The following is a 25,340-nucleotide window of genomic DNA, read 5'->3' as shown; positions in this document are numbered from 1 at the left end:
TGTTCTATTATACACTGATCCGCATGGTCGGTGGATGGTTGTACAGTGTTTGTTGAACGATCGAGTGCATGAATTTGGAGGTACATATGCATATACGGCATCTGGGCAAAGAGCTGCTTTGTGGCAAGAAATCTCGTCTCACTACGGACATCGAATGCATTTCTGTGTGGAGATTTCAATAATACTCCTGATTTGCTTGACAGCACCACAAGAAATTCGCATATGCTGCTTGCGGAGAAACATAACTGGGATCTTCTTGTTGCCTCTGCTCAAATGATTGATATATGGCGTTCTTTGCATCCTGATGCCTCTGGTTTTACCTTTCAGCATGCTGCTCATTCCTCTTATAGAGCACGATTGGATCGTTGGTATTTGCTTAATGGGCAACAATATGAAGAATTTGTTTGTGACATGAGGATAGATTATGCTCTGCAGTTATCGGATCATTATCCTCTTTTGTTGTCGTTGTATTTTGGACAGTCTCTTTGTGATCGGCCTCTTCACAGGAAACGTTTGTTGCATGTTAATAATACCTATCTTACTCATGAAGCTTTTCGTCACATGGTTGCCGATATTATTCCTCCGCTGTTGGCTCAACTGCATATTGATTTGGATGCTGCTTGGTATCGTTTTGTCATGAGAGTACAAAGTGTGATTTCTGACTATGGTGGGCAACATATGTAGCGTATTCGGGAGAATGTCGGTGATGCGAAACATGTTAGTCAACGATTACAACAGTTGGCTGATTTCCGCCCATTGTCTGACTCTGAGATGGCGGAGTTATGTGAAGCTAAAGTGTGTATTCAGCAAAATGATAAGAGGAAGCTTGCTAAGTGGCAGACGCGTGCACGTCAACAAGCCTTTATGGATAAAGGTTGTGCTTCGAAGAAATTTTTTAAGCATTTGCATCATTCGAGAGTCTCACAGTCGATTAAACGGGTTATGCTTCCCTCGGGTGCTTGGACTTCTTCGAAGCGGGAACTGGTTGAGGTTATGGTTTCACATTACCGTAAGGTGTTTGTTGCTCCATCTCAGCCTTCTTCGGCAGCTTGTTGAGCGTGTGAATTGTTGCTTTTTTATGTTCGTCCGATCTTGTCTTCACAGGAGGCACAATGCCTTGAGGATCCTTTCTCTGATGCCGAATTGCATGGTGCCTTGCTTGCATCGGACCAGTGGAGATCTCCTGGTTGGGATGGACTTACTGTGGAATTTTTCCTCTCATTTTGGGATGCTCTTAAACAACCCTTGATCTTTATGATAAATGTGGCATGGGAAAAACAGGATCTACCAATTTCATGGAAAGAGGGCTAAGTTGTTGCCCAAGCAAGCGCTTTGCGAGCAGTTCTCTCATTGGCGGCCCATAACTTTGATGCCGGTGATATACAAGATTTTGGCTAAAATCTTGGTCCACCGCATCAAGGACTATTTGTTTACAGGACTTCATCAGGCTCAGTATGGTTTCATTCCTCGTCGTCAAATCATGGACAATTTGGCCAATATTATGACTGGCATGGAATATGCTAAGTATACGCAACAAGATGTGCTGGTCATGCAAGTTGATATTGAAAAGGCCTTTGACATTGTGCACTGGGACTTCATTGTTGCCACAATGAGATGTCTAGGATTTGGTCCTAAGTTGGCCAATGTGGTTTATTTCTTGTATGATTGTAGTACGTCTACGGGAATCCTGGACGGGGAATTGATAGAATCGTGGCCGTTGGGTTGTTCTGTTAGGCAAGGTTGCCCTATTAGTGCTTTGCTGTATGCAATTGCTTCTCATCCTTTGTTGATGTATCTTGATCACTTGACCTCTGCGCAGCGTCTTCATGGTTTGTAGCTACTATCGGGTCATACTTTTATTGGGCAGGCTTATGCAGATGACTCGCTATTTATGGTATGATACCTGCAATGTCCTTTTAATTGACATCACTTCCTATAAATGTCATTATAATGCTTGAGGTACTTACATCATAGTGCCTTGTATTGAGCACGCTCTAGCCAATACTTGTCAAAAGATCTAAAGGCCTGGCTGGAAGGGTGGCAACATGCTACAGATCGTCGTATCTTGGCGGACACATTCAGCAAATCAAAACCTACTGATGAAACGATGTTCAAGAGATTATGAACGCTTTGAAATTGTTTGCACTTGCGGCGGCTGGTCTTAAAGTCAATTTCCGTAAATCAAAGCTTCTGCCACTTCGTTCTTGTGATTGGCATGCTCTGTTGTGGCCAGGAGAGATTGTTCTTCCAAATGTAATCACTAGGCATTTGGGTTATCCAATTGGATGGAATGTTACTCACATGCAGAAAGTGGATTGGCTTATGAATCGCTTGAATGTTAAATTGCATTATCGGAAGCTTTCTACCTGGCCGCTACATGTTCGCTTGCGAATTGTTCAGAGTATCCTCATGGCATATGTTCAGTTCTTTTTGCCATCGTTGCATTGGCCCCGTCATTGTCTTGACTCTCTCATGTCGGCCATTTTGTCTCATTTGTGGCGAACGCGTGCTCACAAAAAAGGTTTGCGCTTGAGATCGATGGCAAAACTTTGTACACCAAAGCGCTTTGGTGGTTTGAATATTTTGGACCTGCGTAGGCATGTCATTGCTAGGAAGGCTATGCTTTTGTCTACACTTGTGCAACAATCTCAGCCTTGGACTCTTATGTTTGCACACTTGAGTCAGCATGTGGTTACATCCTCATTTGGTCACTAGCAATCATCCATGTGGGAGGCAGTATTTGGTAAGATGGATGGTCATATTCCTGGATGCCCACTTTCTTCCACCTTGATTTCTGCATGGAAACAGGTTACGATTCATCTCTCATGGAATGCTCGGAGGGAACGAAACTCGCTTCGTGCGGAGAGCATTCATTGGAGTCCGGCTTTTTCTCTTACTTTGGTCAACCGCTCGCCTCGCCAGGCGTATTTCCTCTCCTGCCGTGGCATTCGAGTGGTTGAGGATGTGGTGGATGCAGCTGGTTTCACTTTCGAGTTTCCATTTGCAGCTCGCCGCTTTGGATTGGGCATGCACTATCGCCAGTTTTGGAGAGAATTACAGCAAATGTTGACAGGTTTCATGCCCGTTTCACCTTTGGCTGATGGTGATCGCATGTCTGATTGGAAGCTTGGGGAAATGCCATTTCAAGATATTTCTACTGGCCGGGCATATGCTCTTCTTCTGCCTCGTCCATGGATTACTGATCATTGCAACGCTATTTGGCACATGTATAAATCAGATATTTGGTCATTGCAACGCTATTTGGCACATGCATAAATCAGATATTACTGATCATTGCAACTCTATTTGGCACATGCATAAATCAGATATTTGGTGGCGCAGGATTATATCTGCAATATGGGAAAGCCGTTTGCCTTTGAAAGAGCGTTTGTTCTTTGGCGGTGTTTACTTGGTGTGCTCCCAGTGGGTACCTTTCTTAGGATGCGCCGTATCCACCCTTCATCATGTGTCCGTTGCTTATCTGCCGAGGAGGATGTTTGTCACCTCTTGTGGGATTGCTGTGTCGCTTGAGAATTCCTTCGTCGGGTATCTGCGTTTATGCGGCTACGTTTTCCCACGACGGTCTTCCATAAGCGGTTTTGGGTTTTTGGTATCTTCCCGTCGGCGTTGCAATGCTTTGTAGCCTTCTTCATGTGGGTCAGGTTTTGGGCATACTGGAGCCTGTGGCGACAGCGTAATGGCTATATGTTCCATCGCATTCATACGGATCCCCTACCTTTCTTCAAGATTTCCCTTCGGCAATCTTTGCGGTTTGTCTTGGAAGTTGGTGATATCACGACAGAGATACATCAACTTTCTTATGAATGCTTTTAGATATTTTGTACAGCCGAACACTGTTGTGTTCCTTTCCTTGTACATCTTTTTGGTGGGTTTTCCTCTCTTTGAGGTTTCCCACAGATAGTTAAATCAAATTGATTCACAAAAAAAGTGTGTGTGTGTGTGTGTGTGTGTGTGTGTGTGTGACGTGAGGCAAACTCTGCACTCTGTCGCAAACTTTCTGTGCGCTGCTCCAGCCCTCTGTGCCTGCGTTAGCAGGTGTATGTGAGTGCGTGTGTGTGCGCCCTTCGCGACAGCCTGCTCGCGCGCCACTCTGCCCAGCTTGTGAGGACCTGTGTGTGTCGGGTGTGTGTGGGTGTGACAGCGTGTGAGTGTGGGTTTTGCAGTCAGCGCCAGCGCGAGTAACAAGGCTGCACCACTGTCACTCTGGCAGTGAATAGGTTCTGTGCATGATTCTGTTTTACTGCGCGCAGACAGTAGGCGGAGACAACTTGCTACATAATTGAGTTCTGCAGATTTGGACTACCTGTACATGCTCGTTGCTGTCAGAATTTAGATCGAACTGCTGCAATAACAGTGTTAGTTTACAATTACGCACAAATTATAGTATTACAGGCAAAGTTTCAATTAGAATATTACATGCAAAAAAAAAATAAAATCTTTAGCAGATGTATGAGTTCTGTGGGAGATGTACATATCTCTGAGGTCTTTGTAAATAGATAAAGTGTCAAATTACCAAAAAAAGGGAAAAACAGTATTTGCTTTAGTTCTCGGTTGTGGTCCGGTTGATGCAGTGAGAGTTCCCGTGCGTCTTCAAGTGTCGTAGAGCCATGGTGAGTGTTTCGGAGAGTGCTTCTGAAATCAAAACTTGTCTGTATGAAGACTTTGAAGAGGCCCGAAAAGCCTGGAATGGTCAGGCACCTGCCCTTGAGGTGCGAATTCCAGTACAAGACCTGATGGATCTGGTAGCGCAATATGCCATGAATGCGGTCATTTTGTTTTTCCCTAGCAAAATGCTTGTTGCGCAGGATGTCGGACAGTGGGTTGATTTCCTACTCAAACGCCAGGCTGTTCGAGGCGTTTATTTTGGTGCTCAGGGTTTCTATGAGGTATTATTGGCAGATAATGAGGCCAGAAACCTCTTGCTGGAGATGTCTCCTCTCTTTTTTGGCACGCAGATGACTCATGTTCAGCTTTGGGCACTTACGAAGGACTATCAAAGTCTTATTCGTCACAAATGTCCTGTGTGGGTGGAAATTGTTGATTTTCCATGTACGTGGAGGCATTTCCTTCCTTTGTTGGCTGCTCAACTTGGCAAGGTCATTTGCCCGCCGAAATTGGACGCGAACACTAACAGGTTTTGCATTCTATGGGATATGGATAAGCAAACCCCTGATGGAATTATGGTGGATTCGGGGGATCCTCGGGTGGGCAAGCTCCCTTTTAAACTAAAATGGGGCAAATTTGCTAACTCCTGTTTTGGATGCGGTAAATTCGGTCACATGCAATCTGAATGTCCTGAACCTGTTTTACAGCCACCTCTTTCGGTTGTTCCTTCCTCTGCCCCTGCCCCTATAGGCAAATCTGTTGGTGAAGCTAAATCGAATGGAATCCCTGCAATGAAGGTGGCTTCTAATGCAGATAAAGGGAAAAAACAAAAATCCGCCGTCTGCGGATGTTGGGAATGTTAAGGCAAGGAAAGGGAAAAATGTTGCATCGACTGATGTTGGCTCGTGGGCAATACCTAAAAGGACAATAAACATTCGTACTCCACCTTCATCTCGTACCTATGTTCCTGTGGTTAACGCCAATCAGAATGTATCATTTAAGCAGCTTCCCTGCAATGACAATCGCACGTTGATTGACGCTTGTAAAAAGCGATGCACTCTTATAAGGATGTACTTTTGGGCGAGGCTTCCACTTCTCAGGCAGTCTCTATGGACAAGGTTTCTGCGGACGGGTACTGGCATGGATGTGGTGGATGGAGATGTCCATATGGATATCTCGACTTGATCCTTCCATTTCGTGCCGTTGTAAATATGGTTTTAATGCACAGTCGCATTAAATGCATTTCATATAATGTGCGTGGGTTATGTAACCTGGACAAATGGCAACTGACCTGGCACTATGTACATACATGTAAAGCAGATCTCGTGGTTTTGCAAGAACACAACCAGCATGATTTTGTTGGTCAGTGTTCTTATTTTGCAGGTTACTGGATTGCATATGCTGGTTTGCATGATTACTTAGGTTTATTGATGTTGGTTCGGCATGAGCTTCAGCCAGTTCTCTTGTATAATGATCCGAACGGCCGTTGGATGGTGATTCAATGCTTGTTCAACGGTCAGGTGTATGAATTTGGAGGTGTTCATGCGTATACATCATCTGGACAAAGGGCTGCTCTATGGCGAGACATCTCTTCTCGCTCATGGACCTCGAATGCATTCCTTTGCGGTGATTTTAATAATATCCCTGAGATGGATGATAGTACCACTGGCAATTCACATATGTTGTTTGCGGAAAGGCAAGAATGGGATAATCTCTTTGCTGTTACTCAGATGACTGATATATGGGGGCATTTGCATCCAAATGCATCTGGTTTTACTTTTCAGCATGTTGCCCATTCTTCTTATCGAGCGCGGTTGGACAGATGGTATTTGCTTAATTTGCAACGATATGAGGAATTTGTATGTGAGGTTCACATCGATTACGCCTTGCAGTTATCGGATCATTACCTTGTTTTGCTGGATGTGAGTTTTAGGCAGACTCGTTGTGATCGGGCTCTTTCGAGGAAACGTCTGCTACTTGTCAATAATGCTTATCTCACACATGAGGTTTTTCGGGGAATGATTTCTGAGGTTATTCCTCCTCTGCTGGTTCATATGCATCTTGATCTTGATGTCGCTTGGTATCGCTTTGTTATGAGGGTGCAAAGTGTTATTTGTGACTATGGCAAGCATTACATGCAGTGCACTCGAGGGGAAGTCAAAGATGCAAAGCATGCTTGTCAACGACTGCAAGAGTTGGCTGATTCGCGGCCTCTGCCTAATTCCGAGATGTCGGAGCTATGTGAAGCCTCTGTGTGTATTCAGCGTAATGACAACCGAAAGCTAGCTAAATGGTAGACGCATGCTCGTCAACAGGCTTTCATGGACAAAGGCTGCGCTTCAAAGCAATTTTTTAAGCATTTACATCATTCTAGAATCTCATGTGCAATCAAGCGCGTTCTGCTTTCCTCGAGTGTTTGGACTTCTTCAAAGCAAGAACTTGCGGATGCCATGGTTTTGCATTATCAATAGGTGTTTGCTCCTCCTCAGACATCTTTGGCTGCTTTCCATGCACGTCAATTGATGCTTTCCTTTGTTACTCCGATTATATCCCCACAAGATGCATGTGATCTTGAGGACCCCTTCACTGCTTGAGAATTGCATAGTGCGTTGCTTGCTTTGGGCCGCTGGCGCTCTCCCGGCTGGGATGGGCTTACTGTGGAATTTTTCCTCTCCTTCTGGGAGGATCTTGAGCATCCTCTGCTTTACCTGATTAATGCGGCATGGGAGAAACAAGATTTGCCGATATCTTGGAAAGAAGGTTTACTTAAATTGCTGCCTAAGCAAGCGCTTTGTGAGCGATTCTCATTGGCGTCCGATTACTTTGATGCCGGTGGTTTATAAGATATTGTCTAAGATACTGATGCACCGCATTAAGGACCATCTTTTTGCAAGACTCCATCAGGCTCAATATGGTTTCATTCCACGTCGCCAGATTATGGATAATCTGGCTAATGTTTTGATTGGCATGGAGTACGCTAAGTACACTCAACAAGATGTGTTGGTTATGCAAGTTGACATTGAAAAGGCCTTTGACATTGTACAGTGGGACTTCATTGCTGCCACCATGACGTGTTTAGGGTTTGGTCCTAAATTCGCCAATGTGGTTTACTTATGTATACAGTATGTTCTCAAACAAAGTTCAAAAGTATCTAAATACGAAAAACGGACACTCGCTAATGCTGCCCGCACCCTCCTCCTCGCCTTCGCTGCTCCCTCTCCCCCCTCCTCGCCATCGCTGCCCCCCCCCTTGAAGCCCTCGCGTACCCCCCGCTCTGTCCCCTGCGCGCAAGCCCCTGGCCGCCCCCGTTTCGCCTCCCCCCACCCCCCCGGCAGCCGCTACCCTGTCCTTCCGCCATCCTTTTGCCCGTCCGCCTGCCTGACCGTAGCCTTTTGCCCTTTGCCCCACCCGCCTGCATCTTCGGTTTTTTTTAGCCTATCCTGCTTGTCGAGCCTCGCCAATTACCTTGGCGTGTTTGGTCCAGTGGGAGCTCCCCCCCTCGTCTTCATCTCTTTGCCTCTGCTCCGCAGTAGCAGGCAGAAATGGAAGCTCAAACTCTGCCACAGAGGAACTCTATTGAAGTCCCCTCGCCCGACCCCGCTGAGCCCACCTTTGGACTTGCTCTTTCACCAACAGAGCGAGCGTAACCGCAGAGGTGGAACGCGTGCAGGCGACCTCCGTCATCTGCAAGATTCTCGGCACCATACCCAGCAGAGGAGAGCTGCGTGATCTTCTCCAGGCCCGCCTTCTTGGAGAGGTGGGCAAGATCTTGGACATTCAGTTCCTTGGACGTGGCTACTATCAGATAGAGTCCGAGACCTCCAAGATGGTGTCCAAGGTCATCGCAATGAGTTCCCTGACCATCCGAGCAGTTCGAGCCCACTTCCGACAGTGAAGACATAGTTTTAACCCAGCTTCAGATGTTCTAGTAGAGGAGACGGGACCTTCCCATCTCCGTTTGCTTTCCTGGTTTGAGGAGGGAGTACCTACCACTTTTGTCCCGGATAAGCTCGGCGATTGGGACTGTCCTGGAGACACCTCGCATGGCAGCCTCAGTAGCTGCCAAGGCGGCCGGCGTTCCCTCAGTTCGTGTTCTGGTTAGGGACAGACACACTCTCCCGAAGGTCATCCTACTTCAACGAGTGAGTCGGGGTTGGTTTAGACAGAGCATGGAGTATTCGGGCCTCTCGAATCAGTGCTTCATTTGTCGGCAAATAGGCCATCTTGGGAAGGCCTGTCCACGGAGGAGGCTCCGACCTACACCACAGGCCCAATCCCAGCCTTCAAGTGTTGGCCAACAGGAGCACGCAAAGACACAGAGCACACAGGCAGAGCCACCCTCCGAGCCTGGGACTCAAGCGGAGGAGGGATGGCAGCAGGTTCATGGTCGACGACGGCAGGGGCCACAACAACAGCCTGGCACTCAAAGTGGTCCCTAGGTGCTTGCCCAGCAGCAGTGGGTTTCCACGGGGAACCGATTCGGCCCTCTTTAGAGGACGAGGTCCCTGCTCCAGCCTCACCCTCAACAATCCCCCCTCCCCCGAGTTCCCCCCCTCCTCTTCAGCCCCCCCTCTCCCCCCCCCCCCCCCCCCCCCCCCCGCGCCTCTCCACCTCACCGTCCTACCTTTGCCGATCCCCCTCACCCCTCCCTCCCCGTGCTCCCATAACCCCCCATCCTGCTCCAGTCCCACAGTCGACCCAAGGGGCAGGGCCATCCTCGGCTGCTAGGAGATCTCTTGGCAGCGCCTTTGCCACGAGTCGCTTGGCGAGAGAGGGACAGCCTTTCTTGCAACCCCCTCTTTTGGTACAGAAGTCTTCCTTTGCAGCAGTCCCTCGTGGATTGACGAGCTTCAACATTTGGCGTCGGTGGGACTTCTTTGCCTACAACTGTACACAATTTCTCGGCGACTCCTCACCAGACCTTGAGGCAGCCTGCTTGAGGGTTCATGTTTTGTTCCTTCCAACTAGGGGGATAGAGGCCTTGGACTCAGCGGTTGGCTTCTCTTTTCCCCTTTGCTGTAGGGACCAAACTAAGTGGACTTTAGACTCAGTGTTGGAGTGGCTACTGACACAGGTCCTAGAGTTCTCTCATCACATGGGAGACCTAGGGGTTACAGACATGCTTCAGACTCTTTGGCCATTGGCCAAGTTTGCTGTGACACCGCCAGACGCAGCAGGATGTAGACACATTGTGGTTCACTTTTTTGCCGATATGTAGTTCCAGCCAAGCTATGTACACATACATGAGGACTCCTGGACAGAGGAGGTTGCTTTACGCACGGCTCAGTCTGCTTGGGCTTGGGCAAGGCACTCTTTGCAGTCACGCTTATCTCGAGGACACTCGGATGCGGATTACTCCCCATCCAAGCCAGTCTCGAAGATAGCACGTGTAGCTGCTACGGCAGCATCTGTTCTCTCTCGCTCCCCATGAGGAACGTACAAGGACTAGGTGGGCCCTAGTTTCAGCGTCAAAGGGGCCAATTGCGTGAGGAGCTTTAGCGATGCCTCGTGGGAGGATAGATTGACCTTCTTATGCTACAGGAGCATCATCTGTGTGAGAGCCGCATTAGACATTGTGGTCATCTTTTGCGTGGACGATATGATACTTTTTGGTAAGTTGCTTTTGGACCTGGAGGCATCCAGGGCGGAGTATGTATGAGTATTGCGGATTCTTTGCAGCAGGCCATTGTGGGCAGAGGGATTATTGTGCCAGGCAGGCCTCAGTGGGTCACTATGCAGGTTTCAGGGTTGTCTTGTGGGCTTCCTGAACATCTATGCGTCCAATGTGGCGAGTGCATGTACAGAGTTTTGTTCATAGGTTGTTGAGTCTCTGCCGCAAGCAGAGCAATGGGGCAAAGGGGGTGACTTCAACATGTTGGAGGACCCCTCTGACAGGATTCGTGGTAGCCAGGCTACTGTGCATGGAGTTGAGCTCGCAGCTTGGGAGAGGTTTTGTATTGACCTTGAGGGTTTCGGATGTCCAGCAGCATTCTAGCTTTGTGAGGCCCCCAGACAGCCTCGTTCGGACCGTAGAGTGGGAGGAGTGAATCTATCGTGGATAGATCGTTTCTACACTAGTGACCACTTCTGTGACTTGGGTGGGACAGTTGGCATTCTGGCAGGGACTTCCTTTTCGGACCATGCACAAGTGATCCTCGGAGCGACTAATAGGCAAAGGAGGGGGAGCACGATGCTACGCATCCCTGAGAGGGTCTTGCTGGACTCTACGCTCAGAGAGCGAGTGGAGGCTCTTTGGATAGAGAGCTTAGACATGCAAGATTCTCTTGATAACAGAGTGGCCTCAGGACTAGCTCAGCTTAGTCGATTCTTTCTCCAGGAGTCTTTGGCTCGCCTGGCTGCAGCGAGAGAGGAGCAGCGTCTCTGACGGGGCATTGCTTCCTTGCAGAGGATGCAGGAGCAGCATCCAAACAATCCTTGGTTACAGCAAGCTCGCCAAGAGCTTGTTAGCAGAGAGGAGAGGAGCAATGAGTTTGCTTTCCATTGACAGGCATCTCAGTGGACCCAGGTGAGAGACAGAGTGACAGGTGCTTTCTTTGAGGCAGTGGGACCTCGGCATACACATGCCAAGGTCAATCAGTTGAGGAGGCCTGACGGGTCAATTGCTATTGACTTTTACCGTGATTTACTGTCTGCAGGGCCTGAGTCAGAGTGTCAGGATGCATGAAGAGAGCAGGTGTGGGGACAGATGCCTTGTCTTGTGACTGAGGAGGTGCGTCAGAGGCTTGAGCTGCCTCTTCAGCTAGAGGAGCTGCACACGGCTCTTAGTGCACTCCCCCGTGGTAGCTGTCAAGGTGAGGATAGTGTGACTCCCAGCTTTTTCTTGGAGTAGTGGGACCTGCTTGGCCCAGATCTCTGTAGTGCTTTTCAGTACATCCTGCACACAAGGGAGATGCCTGACAGCATGAGTGAGGGCTTGATCTACCTCATTCCCAAGGAGGGTGGCTCCTTGGATAATATTCGACAGTGGCGCCCGATCACCATTCTCAACTCAGTCTACAAAATTCTTGCCAAGGCTCTGAGTTTGAGGATTCAGCCACTTCTAGAGTTCTGATACCACTCTTGCCTTGTCCAGTGCTTCCATTTGCAGTTGTAGCTGGTTTGTCATGTGCGAGATCCTCAATCAATCCTTGTACTACAGTCAACATGGTCTCAGGAATTCTAGACCTCGACTGTACTGGTTGTGTTTTCTCAGAAGAATGGGCTGATATCTTCTGAATGACTCAAGCATCAGAACTCTCAGGTTGCTCTAACAACTTTTTGGCTAAATCCTCTGTGATCTTAGTCGCCAGTTCCCTCTATTTCAAGTTCTATTGTTGCAATTTCTTACGTAAATTTCTATTGAGTTCTTGCTTCAAGTGTCCAAGCTTGTTATATTGGTATCAAAGCTCAAAAAATTCTCCTCCTATAGAAGATCCAATCCTTTTCCCTACAACACGCATGGGTTCTAGAAGTGAATCCGACAGAGACGAAAGTGTTCCACCGGACTTCAGGAAGATGAAGAGCACTCCTATTTGAGCGAGGGAACGGAGGGATTTAACGGAGATTCGAACGGGAGAAAGCCTCCTTCCGAGGAATCTAGGGAAGACTGGGGCAAGGTTTTAGTGGATGACCTCGAGAAAACGGAGTATCGACGTCAACTACATGTGGAAATATGTGTCAAACGAATGATAAAGTACTCCAAGGACTTGAAGTAAACGAGGTTCACTCTTGATGGTGAGACGCCGTCCACTCACCCATTATGTCGACCATGATGACAAAAGCAAAACCGGGTGCAGATAAGGAAAAACTGTACACGCAAGAAGAGTTTGATGGCGCTCTTGAACAAAAAGTCAATCAATTGATGAAGAGCAAAAAACACTTTTGGAAGAAGAGAAAATCAGAGGAACATACCGGCTACCCAGAACGGGAATCTACTTTCGAGGAAGTTAGTGGAATTAAGAAGCATGTTCACTTCGAGAATGACCCCAATTCCATCTTCCTCTTTTTCTTCAAGCAATTTAGAGAGTTCCTCTTTCTGGAATCCCAGTGAGGAGGAAAAGAGGCTGAAGAAGGGGAGAAAGACAAAGAAAAGCAGATCCAAGAAGAATTTAGGAAGCACCGAAATTATTCTAGTAGTTCCGAGAAGGACACCGTGTCCTCTTTTGACAGTGCAGACAATGACTGGCCGCGCCTTTTGAACTATCTTCGGAGCCACCTTATGCCACGAGCTCAGTATGATTACTTGGAGAAAAAGAAAAAGAAGACCATAGAGTTCAAGGATGCAGGTCAAGCCATGGTTTGACACTTTCTCAGGCTTCAAGGATGCCCATCGAGCTCTTGCATTCATACAACAGTTCAACATTGCTTTTTCTGGGCATTCTTTGTTAGAAGCCTCGAGGGTACAAATGGCGGCTTCTTTTCTTAAAGTTAATGCAAAGACATGGTGATTGACCTTGCTTCTGCATAAGAAAGCACCAAAGAATTCGGTAAAGTTCAAAAGACTCTTCACTTCAACATGATTAATGGAGTATGAAGAGAACTAATTGCAAGAGATTTTGAGATACATTTTTGCTAGTAGCTTCTTTTCATAAGATTCCCTTTTTGGAGTAGGTGGAGCAATTTTGTTGTGGCCTCTTGAGAGAGATCCGTTAGTCCTACTTGAAGCAGAAATCTCATAGCATTCAGAAGCTCATGGAGCACGGCAAGGCAGTTATTCTATGCATTCCGGTTCCTTGACTTACCCCTTGGGCAAGCCAGTAATCACTTCCACTCGAAAAGAGTCTTCCAACGACAAAAATTGTTTGATGTGTCAAAAGTTCCAGTTTGACAAGCATAAAACAACACGACTCCTACAGACTTTACCTATTCTAGACCGACCTTGGGAGAGTATAGCAATGGATTTCATTTTTAATCTTCCAAATGGTATTTGGACAATCATCGACAGATTCAGCAAGCAGGCTCACTTCATATTGGTAAAGAAAACAGTAAGCCTATCGGTAAAGAAAACAATTAAAAGCCAACCGTTTGGCCAAATTGTTTGTCTAATAGATTTTTAGACTACATGGCATGCCTATATCTATAGTGTCAGATAGAGATCCCAAATTCACGAGATTGTTTTGGAGACAGTGTGGAAGAATTTAGGCACTCAACTTAAATTCTCATCATCTTTTTATCCATAGACAGATAGCAATCCGAAAGAGCCAACTTAGTGGTTTTGAATTTCTTAAAGTCTTATATCCCTCATCACAAGACTTAGTGGGAAAATTGTTTTACTCTGGTGGAGTTTGCTTACAACAACATTGTTCAAACTTCTACAAGGAAGGCACCATTTTACATTGTTGAGGGTGTCAGAAAAGTTCCACTGATCCTGAGCACCAAGGAGAAGTTTTTTGAAGGGTTACCTAGAAGGGAATAAAGTCACTAATTTCTCTATGAGATTTTAGGGATACAAACGGGTTGACGGTATTCTGCTCCATGAGATTTTAGGCTGTTACAACTGCCAACCTAGATTTTAAGACTTCCTTTACTTGTGAATGTCCTGGAGGACGACGTAAGTATGTGTTAATTAATCACAGTTGATTAGCCTAGGACACTAAAAAATATAACATCCTCAACCTTTTTCTCTCCTCGTCCTCTCACCTAAAGGGCACCAATGCTATATTTTCAAACCTCAACCCACACACCTTCCTGGCTAGGAAACACCCATTCTATATGTTGATGCCTCAGCTGAAAGTCTTTTTTGTCAAGTTGCAAGTCCAAAATAAAGCAGCCAAGATTTTTTGGTCCTATACTTTATCAAGACTAGATAAGATGCCTACAGCTTGTAAAGAAAAGATCTACCATGTTTTTTGCAGTTTGGAAAATATAGCCATTAAGATTAGGAGTTAAAATGAAGATCAGAAAGACTTCTTTCAGTCTAATCCATGGTGTTGAATGGCAGGATCCTCCTCGTCCTACTGGATTACAACCTCTTCCCGACCTTAGCTGCTGCCATTATCAAGTACTTGAGGAGCTTGTGAAAACATTTTTAGAAGGCAACTTGAAAGGTAATGTATCGTTACTTCAGATACCTCTAGCTAGTTTCACATGGATACTGCCATAAGCTTGATATCGCATGCATAGTGTAGAGAGTCTTTTGAACCATTGACTTGCATGAGCAGCGTATCTTGTTCCGTTGGCATGCAATTGTATAATTTGTAGTACAAACTTTTTATGAAGAGACTATCTTCAAAAAGGAGTTTCGGGCAATACACTTCACCTATGCAATCTGAGACAATGGGTATTTTTCTCTTTTATTTTGTATCTTTAGAGCCCGCGATTGGATGGTTGAGCGATATGTCAAAATGAGTAGCTTGGATAGGGTGCTCATGACCGTTATTGCAGAAGGGGTGGAAACAAGTTATATCTGCATTGCATGACACTTCCTCGTTCTTGTTGTGGCTTTTTCACACTTTCTCCTTGTTTAGGTTACCTCAGGCTGTGTTTCCAGGTAGAAGCACATTTGGTTTGTATGGTCCATTGGCATTTAGTTTGGTTGCCCCTATATTTGTGTAACAATGCCCATTTATTTTTACCTTTTGAAACAACTATATCAAGATCAAAAGGTTATGCCCAACCACTGTGGTATTCCCAATGCTTTTAATACAAATATCTTAATGCATACTCATAAGCATGGTTTTCATATGAATGATCTCGTTCTAACCTTTTGGTCTCAAAGATCCTGAATACTTTCTGGCCTTTTAAACAATGTCAATGTGGCTTCTCTTTTATCATATATGTAACTTTCTTTCTTCCTTAAAGATGAGGCACTTTTTACAGTTTCTTCTCATGTTTTATGAACTTCCTTTAGTGGTTGGATGTACTACATTTATCTAATGCTTGCATGCTTGCATCTCCTTTTCCAGCATATGACATGCTACAGGATGTTATCCAATGAGGAGAGTATCTCTTGTGCACTCAGGTTTGGTTTAAGGGTGTATATGTAAGGGGCTTACTTCTACAGCTAGGGTAAGTCGAATGGTGTTGACTGGATACTGATGATTTTCAGGTTATGTGTCAATGTTGCAAGTGATAGAAGCAGTTCAGCATGCAGTTGAGGTTGTGCATACCTTGTGCAAGAATGATGTAACTTTGTCCATGATTCCTCGAGTCCCTGGTTCAAAATCCAGACCTGGGGGCCCTTTCCAAGTGTGGAAGGACTACACACAAACACTTGTGAAGGTGCATGCTTGTGTTTCTTATTGAAAATTGTGAAGTGTCTTGTCTCCCAGGTGCAATCTGACACAAAAATTGTTACAAATCAGATTTCTCCAGAAAACTTAGTGCAAGTAATAGATTGGCGGTGCTTTCTGATCTCTCTTGTTAATGCTCATTTCCATAACTTTATATGTGGTGCAAGTGTCGAAGATATTGCAAAAGCTCACATAGGTACTCTCTCTCTCTCTCTCTCTCTCTCTCTCTCTCGCATCAGACAGAGGCCTGTTTTGGGGTTTGCACAGCAGTAACAAGCTGGTTGTTAGGGTTCGCGCAGCAAACAGAGGCCTGTTTTTTAGGGTTCGTGCAGTAGACAGGCCTGTTTTAGGGTTCACGCAGCAGTCAGCAGCAGGCTGTTTTTTCTCTCTCTCTCGCATCAGTAACAAGCTGTTTTTAGGGTTCGCGCAGCAGACAGAGGCCTGTTTTGGGGTTTGCACAGCAGTAACAAGCTGTTGTTAGGGTTCGCGCAGCAAACAGAGGCCTGTTTTTTAGGGTTCGCGCAGCAGACAGGCCTGTTTTAGGGTTCACGCAGCAGTCAGCAGCAGGCTGTTTTCTCTCTCTCTCTCTCTCTCTCTCTCTCTCTCTCTCTCTCTCTCTCTCTCTCTCTCTCTCTCTCTGCGCGCCACTGCTGCTGCCCCCTGTGCGCGCCACTGCTGCTGCTGTTTCACCCCCTGCGCGCGCCACTGCTGCTGCTGCTGAACCCGTTGTAGCTGACCTGTTGCGACCGCACGCTGCCAAGGCTGTAGCACTTGCCGCTGCCTCACTGTGGCAGCATTACCAAGTGCACCAGGCCCGCTGCCCCCAATCTCTCACACACGGATACATACCCACACACACACTACACACATACACGCATACACACAAGTACTCCCTCTCTTCCCCTTCTCCCCTCTTCTTCACAATATGAAGAGAGGGTAGTTACGAAGACGAAGACAGCCATGTCTTCCCCCATCATCAAGACGCCGGCATCGACAATGAAGACAACGTTCATGCTCACGAACAAGAGGCTTGCACAATTGGAGAAGGACATGAAAGAATGGCGGATGGAGAGAGAGATATGGGAGGAGGAGAAAGCCACCCTCATCAAGCTATGGAACGAAGAGAAGGAGGACATGAGAGCGGAAATCCAAAATCTCAAAGAGGAGAAGGAGAGAAGGGAACGGGAGAACGGGAAGGAGAGGGAGAGATGGAGGAAAGAGCAAGAAGAGATGAAGGCACAAATCGATCTCCTTCATGCTTCCATCACATCCCTCACCCCCGAAGAAGGAGAGATTAAAGAGGAGGCTAAGGAAGCCCTCAAGGAGGAGATCACCAAAGCCCTCACCGCAAGCATTGAGGACAAATTAGAGGCCACCAAAGAAGGATGGGTCGAAGTGGTCAAAAAGAACATCAAGAAGGTTGCAAGAGAGGAAGCCCAAAAAGATGAGGTACTCATCGTACACACAACCATCGAGGAGGAGAAGATGCGACAAGCTCGCCGTCTCAATGTGCGAGTGACCGGCATCAAAGAAGAAGAAGGGTCTACACCCGAGAGCGATGGGAAAGCTTTATGCAAGAAAGTGGGATACAAGGAAGAAGAGATCCCTTTCTCCAAAGTTTGGAGAGCCGGCAAAGATCCAAAGAAGAGAGCTCTCATCCTCCAATTCGCCTCCGAGGAGTCTCGAACTTCTTTCCTCCGAAAGAGAGTCATCTTGAGAGGGCTAGAAGGCCCCCCGATTTATCTTGATGATGACCTCACAAAGATGCAACAAGATCACCGTCGCGCGTGCATGCCTAGAGTCCACCAAGCCCGCAAAGAAGGGAAGAAGGCAGTATATCGAGATGGTAGGGTTATCATTGATGGCAAGACCATCGCATAGGGACTCGCGGCCTGTGGGACACACGAGGAGATTCATGTCACGGTTTGGAATTGCAATGGAGACCTATGGACACACCCAGAGAGACTTGAGGAGGTGATGAGAGGTCGAGACATCATTCTACTTACAGAGACACACGAGAGCCCAGAGAGAGGGCTACCACGGATACATGGATTCCAGTGGGAGTCTCTACATCGGGGGTGTATGCGCCAGCACACCACTCGTGGCTCAGGAGGAGTGGCCATACTCTTTAGACAGGGGCTTCACAGTAGACTACAGATTGTTGCCCGGGACCCACAGGCCCGCTACATGTGGATTCGCCTCGAGCTCTCACGAGACAAGATCGTCTACATTGCCCTTTGCTACTTTGCTCCCACAGGCTCCAGATTCGCCCCTATTGAGCAGGAGTCACCGTATGCATGCCTCACGGAGGAGATTATGGAGTACTCCATACTGGGTGAAGTCTTCCTTATGGGAGACTTCAATGCTCGTACGCGCAGTGAGCAGTGTGAGGCATATGACCACGAGGACCCAGAGGCACTACACACTCTAGATGAGGAGGCTACTATGAGAGATACAGCAGACAGAGCTCCAGTCACAGCCTACGGACGACATCTACTTCGACTTGGCTCCCAGCACCGTCTCGTTATTTATAACGGGATGGTCCAGTGGCCCACCTCAGGGGGCCTGACTTGTATGCCACATGGAGTTGTAGAGGGAGGGGGGAGTACAGTCGACTATATTCTGGGACCCAGGGAGGCTACACACCTTATCACATCCTTCACCATTCCACCCATACCCATCGGAGCCGACCACACATACCTCTCTTTCTCCATCACCGGAGATACCATCCCACACAGCTCCACAGCACACACTCCACACACCACCATCCATTTCACACATGAGCTAGCCTCTCTTTACTCGGCCGAGGTCGAGCATGGCCTATGCCTCCTCCACCCATCCACACCACTCTCAGTTCTCACATCACATATCTCTTCCGTTCTCCACACTTCAGCTATTAGCTCCTTTCCACACACCACTCACACAGGACGCACTCCCCCCCCCGGGACTATGCCTCAGAACCGCTGGTATGATGATGAGTGCAGAGAGCTATACCGACGCCTCCGCGCACAGCGAGCCTTAGGAGAGATCACAAAGAGAGAGGCCAGACGGCATATGAAGACGCTGACACGCCAAAAGCGGCGAGCATTCGAAGAGGCACAGGAGCTTGAGCTATACCGCCTATTCATGAGCATGGATAGCGCGACAGCATGGCGCACTCTGCGCGAGCCACGTCCGACTACAGCTATTGAGGATCCACAGATATGGCATGATTATGCAGAGCGACTTTACGAGGTGCCAGGACAGCCTCCTATCCCAAAGCCACACGAGCCACGCCCCACGTGCTCCTCCTTTACAGCACAGATGGTAGAGAGGGCCATACGCCGCATGCAGCACAGACGATCAGCTGACCATACTGGATTACAGAGTGAGCACATCATTTATGCGGCCTCCACTATAGCCCCGTTGATTGCACATGTCTTCAACCGGGCTATAGGGGAGGGCTTCCCAGAGGAGTGGACACAGCACACCATAGTGCCTATCCACAAATCTGGCGACACCCTGGATCCAGGGAACTACAGGACTATCATGATTGGCCACACGATGGCCAAGCTATATGGAGCAGTACTTGAGGCACAGCTCAGCTGCTACGCAGAGATCGAGGGTTTACGAGCTCCAGGCCAGGCAGGTTTCAGACGAGCTTTCTCCACCACTGATCACATCTTCGTTCTGCGCTGCCTCATTGATGGGGCAAAGGCGCGGAAGAAGAGGCTTTACTGCTGCTTTGTGGATTTCCGCAAGGCCTTTGACACAGTCCCACGCGAGAGACTCTTCCAGCGCCTTCACAGCATTGGGGTACCAACAGAGATGATTTGGGCCATATATGCTCTCTACGAGAAGGTGACGGGTCAAGTTCGTTGCCCAGGCGGTTTTTCAGAGACCATTGCTAGCACCATTGGTGTTAAGCAAGGATGCCCACTCTCCCCGACACTCTTTGGGCTCTACATCGACGAGATCTCCGACTACATACTGCGAGCAGGGGGAGAGGGGAGCGACTTGGCAGGTACTCCGGTCCACATCATGTTATATGCTGATGATATTGTGTTGATTTCAGAGTCACCCGAGGGCTTGCAACGCCATCTTGAGGCCTTGGACGAATTCAACACACACAGGGGGTTGACTGTGAACCTTGGCAAAACCAAGGTTATGATCTTTCACACATCCAGTGCAGTGAGGAGCGCTGCCACCTTCACAGCAGCAGGAGGAAAGGTTGATGTAGTCACCTCCTATGTCTACCTTGGCATCACATTCACCAGCTTACCAGGACCCTTCACTATGAGGCAGGCTGCTGCTGACAGGCTCACCCGAGGATATGCAGCTCTGGCCATGCTAGAGCGGAGATGCCACCAGGCACACTTTCAGGAACCCCGCACGAAGGGGTGGCTTTTCGACACCTTAGTCACCCCGGCCTTGATGTACTCGGCGGCAGTATGGACACCAGGATTGACAGCTGACCAGTGGACACAGCTTGAGAGGCCACAGGTATGTATGATCTCACGCTTGCTCCGCAGCAAGAAGACAGTGCCACATGACATTATTAGAGCCGAGCTCGCCACACCACCCATGGTGGTAGAGGCACTATTCCAGACAGTCTGCTTCATCCAGAGGATGAGAGAGCTACCTCCTGACAGACTTACTCGTAGAGCATTTGAGGCAGCTATACAGCTATCAGAGAGTGGGCATGAGAGAGCATGGTACTCACAGGTCAGAGCATGGTTTGAGGGACACGGTCTTGACATGGAGAGCCTACCACCATTCCAGTACGACCCCCACTCACCATATGTTCACCTCTCTCGCAGTGAGAGGAACTTGGTACTGAGACAGGATCTGTGGCAGCTATACACTAGGAGAGTCTGGGAGTCACCTGGCTTGGGGACGAGGATGTCAGATTACAGAGACCAGTTTCTCACCATATTGTCCGGGGGGTTCATACAGAGACCACGCTACATGGACACATATATGCCACATAGCTCACGGGTGGCGATTGGTCAGCTGAGAGTGGCTTCACACAGGTTAGAGATTGAGATCGGGAGACATACTGGTGTTCCCAGGGAGGAGCGCGTCTGCAGAGCCTGCACAGAGGAGGTGGAGAGTGAGGAGCACTTTGTATGTAGATGCAGAGCATACACTGAGATCAGAGGCAGGTATGAGGCCCTATTCAGAGGACAGCCCACTCTCCGAGAGATCATGGACTCTCGAGATCAGAGACAGCTCGGACGGTTCTTACTAGAGATACAGAGCCATCGGGACACACTACTACAGCCACACACAGCTACACAGACAGAGGGGAGACAGTCGCAGCTCACAGACTTCTTTCAGAGGATTACCGCCCCTCCCCCACCAGACACTCAGAGGGGAGTGACACTCCCACAGGCGGAAGTGAGCCGAGCTAGACGACGACCACGAGTCACAGGCTACAGGGGCGCGAGCTCCCACCACCGACAGATCGAGGAGATCCGAGCCCGGGAGCGCCGTGCCACTGAGGAGCGAGTGGCCCGGATGAGGGCCGACCCGACAGCTTTCATCCGGGCAGCCTTGGCACCAGACCCGCCTATGTACCACATCTTACATCCCCCCATTAGTACAGGATGGAGCTAGATAGCTTGATGCATTCTCATGATTGTACTACCTTGAGCATATAGACATGCATATACCCCTAGAGATAGAGCTCCATCCCTCCTCAGATACCCCACTACCTACACTCAGTTCAGTTTTGTATCAGTTTTTGTTTCATTTGTCTTTCCGATAGACGGATGACATACACACCATGTACATTTGATTTGTCTCATAGGCCGATTTCGGCCTGACATAGACGTTAAAAATCTTTCTTTTCTTTTCTTTCTTTTTCTCTCTCTCTCTCTCATAAGAGGTGTTGAGTTCAACTCTCCTTGTCGGGTAGATCTTAAAGGTCTCTTGGGATAGTTTCCTCCGACGTTAAAATTCTCTTCTTCTTATGTGTGTGTGTGTGAGAGAGAGAGGTGTTGACCTGCGCGCGAGGTTGTATCTCTGCTCTGTCGCGAGAATCTCCTGTGTGCTGCTGCAGCCCACTGCGCCTACGCCAGCACCAGCGAGTGTGTGTGAGTCTGTGTCTGCGTGTGTGTGTGGGTGTGTGTGTGTGTGTGTGGGTAAGAGAGCGTTGATTGATGCATGGGAAAAAGCAATGCATTCTTATAAAGATGTACTCATTGGTGAGGCCTCCACCTCGTATTTGAACCTTGCGAACAACTGTTCCGCATTGAATCAACCTGTTGTCTCTTGCGCAAATGTGGTGGAAGAAGACGTGCACATGGGCACGTCTATGTAGTTCCTCCGCTTCTCTTGCCTTTGTACATATGATCTCCTATGCAGGATCGCATTAAATGCATCTCATATAATGTGTGTGGGTTATGCAACCTTGATAAATGGCGCTTAACCTGGCACTATGTAAATACATGTAGAGCTGATATAGTTGTATTGTAAGAACATAATCATCACGAGTTTGCTGGCCAGTGCTCTTATTTTGCGGGTTATTGGATTGCGTATGTTGGTTTACATGATTACTCTGGAATAATGATATTGGTTAGGCATGAGCTACAGCCAATTCTGGTCAAGAATGAGCCGAGGGGTCATTCGATGATTGTGCAACGCTTGTTGAATGGTCAAATTTATGAAGTTGGAGGTTTGTATGCATATACAGCTTCTGGGCAAAGGGTGGCCTTATGGCAAGATATGTCTTCTTATCCATGGACCTCCAATGCACTTCTTTGTGGTGATTTTAATAATACTCCTAATGCGGGTGATAGCACCCCAGGCGATTCTCATATGTTGTTTGTGGAGAGACAAGCATGGGATCATCTCTTGGTTTCTGCATAGATGTTTGACTTGTGGCGTTCTCTTTATCCGGACAGCACGGGTTTCACCTTTCAGCATGTTGCTCATCACTCGTATCATGCACGTCTGGATAAATGGTATGTTCTCCACAGGTAGCAGTATGATGATTTTACATGTGATATGAAAATGGACTATTCCTTGCAGATGTCTGATCATCACCCTGTGATATTGAATTTGTGCTTTGGGCAATTGCTTCGTGATAGACCTCTTTCTTGAAAGCGTCTGCTGCATATAAATAATGCTTATTTTATCCATGAAGCTTTTCGAGGTATGATTGTTGGACTGGTTCCCCCCTTGATGGTTCACATGCATCTAAATCTTGATGTTGCGTGGTTTCAATTTATTGTGCGAGTGCAATGTGCTATTCAGGATTATGGCAAACAATATTTGCATTGGACTCGCGGCAAAGTTATGAATGCTAAACAGGCTTGTCAACACTTGCAGGAATTGGCTAATTCGAGGCCTTTATCTGACTATGAGTTATCGGAGTTGTGTGAAGCCCGTGTATGCATACAACTTGATGATAAACGAAAGCTTGAAAAATTGCAAACACGGGCTCGTCAACGGGCTTTTGCAGATAAAGGATGTGCTTCGAAGCAATTTTTCAAGCATTTGCATCACACAAGAGAGCATCAACCGTGTAAAGACTCCTTCAGGTGCTTGGACATCCTCTAAACAGGAAATTGCTGACACCATGGTCTTGCATTATAACAGTTTTTTGCTGCTCCGCCTCAAGAATCGTTAGCAGTGCATCAAGCTCGATGGTTGTTGCTCTCTCATGTTCACTCGATCGTTTCTTGTCAGGATGCACTTTCCCTTGAGGAGCCTTTCAGGGATTCTGAATTGCACAGTGCATTGCTTTTATTGGGCCGCCGGCGATCTCCTGGCTGGATGGGCTTACTGTGGAGATTTTTATCTCTTTTTGGGAGACTTTGAAAGAGCCCTTGCTTTTCATAATGAATGCAGCATGGGAAAAACAAGATTTGCCAGTTTCTTGGAAAGAGGGCTTGCTTAAATTGTTGCCCAAACAGGCACTTTGTGAGCATTTCTCGCACTGGAGACTAATTATGTTGATGCGTGTCGTGCATAAGATTTTGGCTAAGTTGTTGGTGAACAGAATTAAGGATCACCTTTTGGCAGGAATACATCAAGCTCAATATGGTTTCATACCATGTCGGCAAATTAATGACAACTTGGCTAATGTGATGATTGGCATGGAATACGCAAAGTACACGCAGCAGGATGTGCTTGTCATGCAGGTTGATATTGAAAAGGCTTTCGATACTGTGCAGTGGGACTTCATTGCAACCACAATGCGTTGCCTTGGGTTTGGTCCTAAATTTGCCAATATCGTTTATTTCTTGTATGCTTCCAGTTCGTCTTCGGCGATTCTTGATGGTGAGCTGACAAACTCTTGACCCCTTGGTTGCTCGCTTAGACAAGGATGTTCCCTTAGTGCATTGTTGTATGCTATTGCCACACATCCTTTGTTGATGCATTTGGACCATTTGACTTCTACTGGTTGTCTTCATGGCCTACAGTTACTGTCGGATTGCAACTTCGTCGGGCAGGCTTATGCGGATGACTCGTTGTTTATGCCTTGTAATTGTCAAGCTGATGTTCGAGTGATCATGGAAGCTTTGGAGATGTATGGGCTTGCAGTGGGTCTTCGAGTGAAGTTTCGCAAATCGAAGCTTCTACCACTGACTTCTTGCGATTGGCATGATTTGCTGTGGCCGGGCAAAATTGTTCCTCCGAATGTGATTGTAAGGCACTTGGGGTATCCTATTGGTTGGAATGTTACCCACACTCAAAAAGTGGATTGGGTGATGCAACATTTGAACGTCAAATTGCATTACTAGAAATTGTCCACTTGGCCATTGCATGTTTGGCTGCGAATTGTTATCATGATGGCTTATGTTCAGTTTTATTTGCCATCGTTGTACTGGCCTCGACATTGTCTCACGTCACTTATGTCATTGATTTTATCTCATCTATGGCGCACTCATGCTTACAAAAAAGGCTTGCGTTTGATGTCAATGGAGAAACTTTGCACTCAAAGCGATATGGTGGTCTCAATATCTTGGACTTGCGTCGGCATGTTCTTGCCCAGAAAGCTATGTTGTTGCCGACTCTTGTGCAACAAACTCAGCCATGGGCCCTTATGCTTGCCTCCTTGTGTCGACATGTTGTTACTTCCTCCTTTGGTCATTGGAAAACCATCTTTTTGGGAGGTTGTGTTTGGTAGGATGGAAGGGCATGTTCCCGGATGCCCTATCACCTCCAGTTTGATTTCTGATTGGAAGGAGGTTACAATGCATTTATCATCCGTTCGTCAGCATCAGGGTGGGAATTCACTTCGACTAGAGAGTCTCCATTGGAGTCGGGTATTCTCTCCTACTCTGGTTGACCACTCGCCCCGTCAAGCCTACTTTCTCTCCTGTCATGGTCTGTGAGTTGTTGGTGATGTCATTGATGACGTAGGGTACACTTCTCAGTTTTTCTTTGCTGCTACTCGTTTTGGGTTGGGCATGCATTACCGTCAGTTCTCGAGACAGCTTCAGCTCATGCTGGTTGACTTTCTGCGTGTTCTGCCTTTGGTTGTTGGGGATC

The 25,340-nt window shown here is 47.5% G+C and overlaps 1 protein-coding gene across 4 annotated transcripts in view; it reads left to right on the top strand.

The window, feature by feature from the left end:
• Window positions 1–25,340, top strand: part of LOC147459138 (uncharacterized) — a 267,221-nt gene that overhangs the window by 202,537 nt on the left and 39,344 nt on the right. For 3 of the 4 annotated variants that reach the window (XM_086510478.1, XM_086510479.1, XM_086510477.1), the window contains 3 exons: window positions 14,567–14,672; window positions 15,674–15,846; window positions 15,930–16,053. In XM_086510478.1, coding sequence (XP_086366604.1) covers window positions 14,567–14,672; window positions 15,674–15,846; window positions 15,930–16,053 — 403 coding nt within the window. The remainder of the gene's footprint in view (window positions 1–14,566; window positions 14,673–15,673; window positions 15,847–15,929; window positions 16,054–25,340) is intronic. The other variant, XM_086510480.1, reaches the window with a different exon arrangement.

Source organism: Adiantum capillus-veneris, chromosome 4 (assembly GCF_014529385.1).
Source record: "Adiantum capillus-veneris isolate H3 chromosome 4, ASM1452938v2, whole genome shotgun sequence".
Lineage (NCBI taxonomy): Eukaryota > Viridiplantae > Streptophyta > Polypodiopsida > Polypodiales > Pteridaceae > Adiantum > Adiantum capillus-veneris.
Note: the sequence above shows the minus strand (reverse complement) of the source record. Positions and strands in the feature narration are given on the sequence as shown.